Genomic DNA, 4,147 nt, shown 5'->3' with positions numbered 1-4,147 from the left:
TTATGATCCTTTAACTACTTTCTGTGGGTCAGATTAAGTTTTTTGAATGTTGCTTAAAATTATTTTCCTTCAACTATTCACAATTTATTAAGTGATTTATTGTACCTGTGTAAACAAAACAACTTTTTTTCAGTTCTGGGAGGCACAGTATGCTGACACCATGAAAATGCCAGGGCACTGCTTCTGGTAATCTGGCATAATTTATTTTTGATATTAAAAAAACCTGAATATCACTATAATGGGCCATGTTTTGTTGTACAGAATTGTCTTGCTAATTGTATTGCTACAGTAGGAATTCTCTAATGAGCTGGTTGAAGTAACTTTCAGTTTTTTCACTTGTTCATTGGCATGCTATGGTAATATCAGTAAATATGAGAAGAGGTAATGTGCTTCAATAGAAATAAGCTTTTTTTATTTTAAGAATATCAAAACACCTTGCAACTGCTGGAAAAAACATTAATTTCCATGAGCATTCCTTTTTCTACTGTACACCTCACACAATGGATACAATAATGGCCTAAAAAAATCAGAGTGAATAAAAATGTCAGATATTTTACAGATTTGAATTGTGTCAGGGCAGCCTGCAGTGGTAAATGACTGGGACACGCAAGGCCGGCGGTTCTAATCCCGGTGTAGCCACAATAAGATCCACACAGCCGTTGGGCCCTTGAGCAAGGCCCTGAACCCTGCATTGCTCCAGGGGAGGATTGTCTCCTGCTTAGTCTAATCAACTGTACGTCGCTCTGGATAAGAGCGTCTGCCAAATGCCAATAATGTAATGTGTCTTGGTCCCTTCCATTGTGGCGCCCAACTCTTGCTGGTATAGTACAAGGAGAGACACAAGTGGAGGGATGGGGCTTCTGCCTCATCTCTTTGAGTTCATAGCTGCTTCAGTCTGTTTCAGCTTTAAAAAGTTCTCTTATACCCCCTTCACACAGAAGTAACAACGCGGGAATTTCCTGTGTTTGCTGTTCCTGTGAAAGGGTCGAGAAGTGGTGGCGGCTGTAGTGCTCTCCTAACTCCCAGCCCTGTCTATAGGAGGCACTTCACACTTCACACCTGTATTCAATTCAGTTCAATCATGTAAGAACGTTTTTGGAAACATGCTGAAACGTTAAGGTAGAGGTATAAGGTAGGATTAAGGTACAACTTGTAGGGCGGCCTGTAGCGTAGTGGTTAAGGTGCATGCCTGGGACTCGCAAGGTTGGTGGTTCGATCCCTGGTGTAGCCACAATAAGATCCGCACAGCTGTTGGGCCTTTGAGCAAGGCCCTTAACCCTGCATTGCTCCAGGGGGGATTGTCTCCTGCCTAGTCTAATAAACTGTACGTCGCTCTGGATAAGAGCCTCTGCCAAATGCCATTAATGTAATGTAATGTAACTTACGAACAACATAGCATTAAGAAGGCCTCGGGGAAATGCAGCCCAGAATGACAACAATGTGGTACATTTAACTGAGTGAAATGAAATAAATTATTTGATTACAATGCAAACGGACTATGCAATGAAGCATAGTTTTGTAACTCTTAAGTCTGTAAATTAGCCACAAGCATTGAATAGCAATTGATGCTTGACATACGGTAACACCAGAGAGCACTATATGACATAAGAAAGGATCGGGATAGAATAACAGTGGTTTTTATTTGGACTGCTAAAGTTATTGACTGTAGTTAACAACAACAATAACAACAAGAACAAGAACAACAAGAACAAGAACAATAATAATAATAATAATAATAATAATAATAATAATAATAATAATAACAACAATAATAATAATAATAATAATAATAATAATAATAAACTTTCATATATATATACATATCTTCATTATATCTTCATTATATTTCCATTCACAGAATTACTTACTTTGATAAGAATTTTTTCAAATTAAACAAACCTATTGATTTACTTCAATATGATTAAACATTTTCTGAAGAAGACAGAAGAAAGTCAACACAAAAATAATTTGTGATACCCTTTTAAAACATAAAATGTTTTCATTTTGTCTATTTTTAAAATATGGCAACATAGCATCTCAGATGCAATACTGTACCATTTCTGTTTATAAAACAGATAAGAAATGGTGAACCCTTCAGCATTACCACAAACAGATTTATGCAAAAATAAAAAAATAAATAGAAAATTCTCCCCAAAATGAATGAAATTCATGTAGTGCAGAACATACAAAAAGAAAACAATCAAAAGAGCTTATCTTCTTAAATTGTTTCATTGTCCTTGCATTGTGTGACCTTGAGGGTTCTGGAAGGTTCCTCAAGACAAATTCATCGCTCTCCGACTGAAGAAAAAAAGGCCAGTGTTTATTGTCAAGTAAATATATCAACTACATTTCCAGGTTGTGAATAAACAAAAACAAATACCAAGATAATTCCAGCAGTTAAAGAAGTAATTTTCTTTCAACTTTGTGTTTGTTGTTTAGGAACAATTCACAGAATTTACAAAAGGAATGTGAAACTAATTTCTGCTTTTACTTTATTGCACAGAATGGTACATTGGTGGGCCAGTAGGGGTCACCAATGCCCCAGTGCAGTGATGGGGACACTGTGCTGTAGGAGACACCGTCTTTCAAATGAGATTTTCAACCGAGGCCCTGTCGCACTGTGGTCATTAAAGACCCCATGACACTCTTTTCACATTGCTACACATTGTTGGTGGTTGAGGCGAGTTTCCCTCTCATCACAGTAAGCACTTTCAGTGTCTAGGAAAGCGTTATATAAATGTAATGATCTATCTATCAAGAACATGTGTATCCTATAAAATGCACAATAGAAAAAGAAGAGGCCACTCACTTAAGGCACTTGACTGTGATCTGTGTCAGCTTCTTTGATGGATCAGCACAGATGAATTTGCCCGCTTTTGTATGGAAGCTGTAATGGCACACATACCATAGGGTTAAGCAATGGAAAATAATCACAATGTAATCAATTTGCTCAGCAGACAATTTGCTCAGTTCACTTTGTCTGACTGCACTGTGATCAGTTGCCTTTATTAAGTGCATTGCATTTATTGCACTAGATTGCTTCACATTGGATGATTCCGTTTTTAACCTTTGTGAATCTGCGCATGTCTGTTGTTTACTGTGGATATTGTGCAGGATCGCTAATACACATTAAATATAATTCAATCATGCACATGAATACTCTATGGATATGGATATCTAAATATGATAAGCCACACTTATAAGCCACACAGATAACAGTTAATTTGTCTCATTCTCAAAATCAGCAGCAATGAAACCTCTGATCCCACAGACCTTTGCACAAAATTGTTTCCCCCACTGCTGTTTAATAACCTACATAATAACACTTCTACTCTACACTGCTGTAACATTACAGTGAAACTCATGATATTCAATAAGGATATATACTGTTCTACACTTACTACCCAGTAATGACCAGAGATACATGTGTAGCTCTCTGAGAATAACTTACATGATGGCATCCATGTCACAGTTGCGCATGTTTGTCTGGATGGTAAAGCCCTTCATCCTGTGGCACATCGGAGTTTTCTTGGCATATGAAAGGCAACAGCTTGCTGGTTTGAGGAAAAAAAAAGAGAAATATTTAAAAACTGCAGAAACTGCCACACGGAAGCTAGAAGAAGGGACAATAGATCCACCGTAATGACAACTCACAGGTTCGGGAAAAGTAAACAAAAGACAAATGTCTTGTAAATAACCCTCAAGTCTCCCAACAGCATCACATTTCATGGCTGAAATGTTGGAATTGCTACACGACGGCCAGTGCGACGGCCTGGCAGTAAAGCTCACCTGACTCTGTCTGCAGAAGGAAGGTCTGGAGGATGAAAACGACCAGCAGGGTCACAGCAATGAATCTGGTGCTCACCATCTTCCTGTCTTAGTCTCTGTGTGTCTGTGGCTACAGTAAAAGAGGAGCAGGCTGTGTTTCTCTCTCGTCAGGTTGTGCTCTGATCCACCTGCAACGGATCTCAACGCTCTTATATAGAGCACCTGGTGGACTTTCCAAACCTGTTTGCTTTTGTCATGGTGTTTTTTTTTTTTTTACCTTGCTATTGTAAATGGCTTGCTCCACCCCCCCCCCCCCCCCCCCTCATCTTTGTGTGACGTGTGGGGAGGGAACTGGATTTTATTACATTACTTCCTCTTG

The 4,147-nt window shown here is 38.6% G+C and overlaps 1 protein-coding gene across 1 annotated transcript; it reads right to left on the bottom strand.

Moving 5' to 3' along the window:
- Positions 1–1,817: 1,817 nt before the first annotated feature.
- On the bottom strand, positions 1,818–3,942 carry LOC133127736 (C-C motif chemokine 20-like). Its single transcript, XM_061240851.1, has 4 exons — positions 3,790–3,942; positions 3,452–3,554; positions 2,810–2,887; positions 1,818–2,298 (listed from the first exon to the last, which is right to left on the bottom strand). Exons 1-4 carry the CDS (start codon positions 3,866–3,868, stop codon positions 2,274–2,276), a joined length of 285 nt encoding a protein of 94 aa, XP_061096835.1. The 5' UTR covers positions 3,869–3,942; the 3' UTR covers positions 1,818–2,273.
- Between the last annotated feature and the right edge of the window lie 205 nt (positions 3,943–4,147).

This window comes from Conger conger, chromosome 4 (assembly GCF_963514075.1).
Source record: "Conger conger chromosome 4, fConCon1.1, whole genome shotgun sequence".
Taxonomy (NCBI): Eukaryota; Metazoa; Chordata; class Actinopteri; order Anguilliformes; family Congridae; genus Conger; species Conger conger.
The sequence above is the reverse complement of the archived record's forward strand: the minus strand, read 5'-3'. Positions and strand labels throughout refer to the sequence as shown.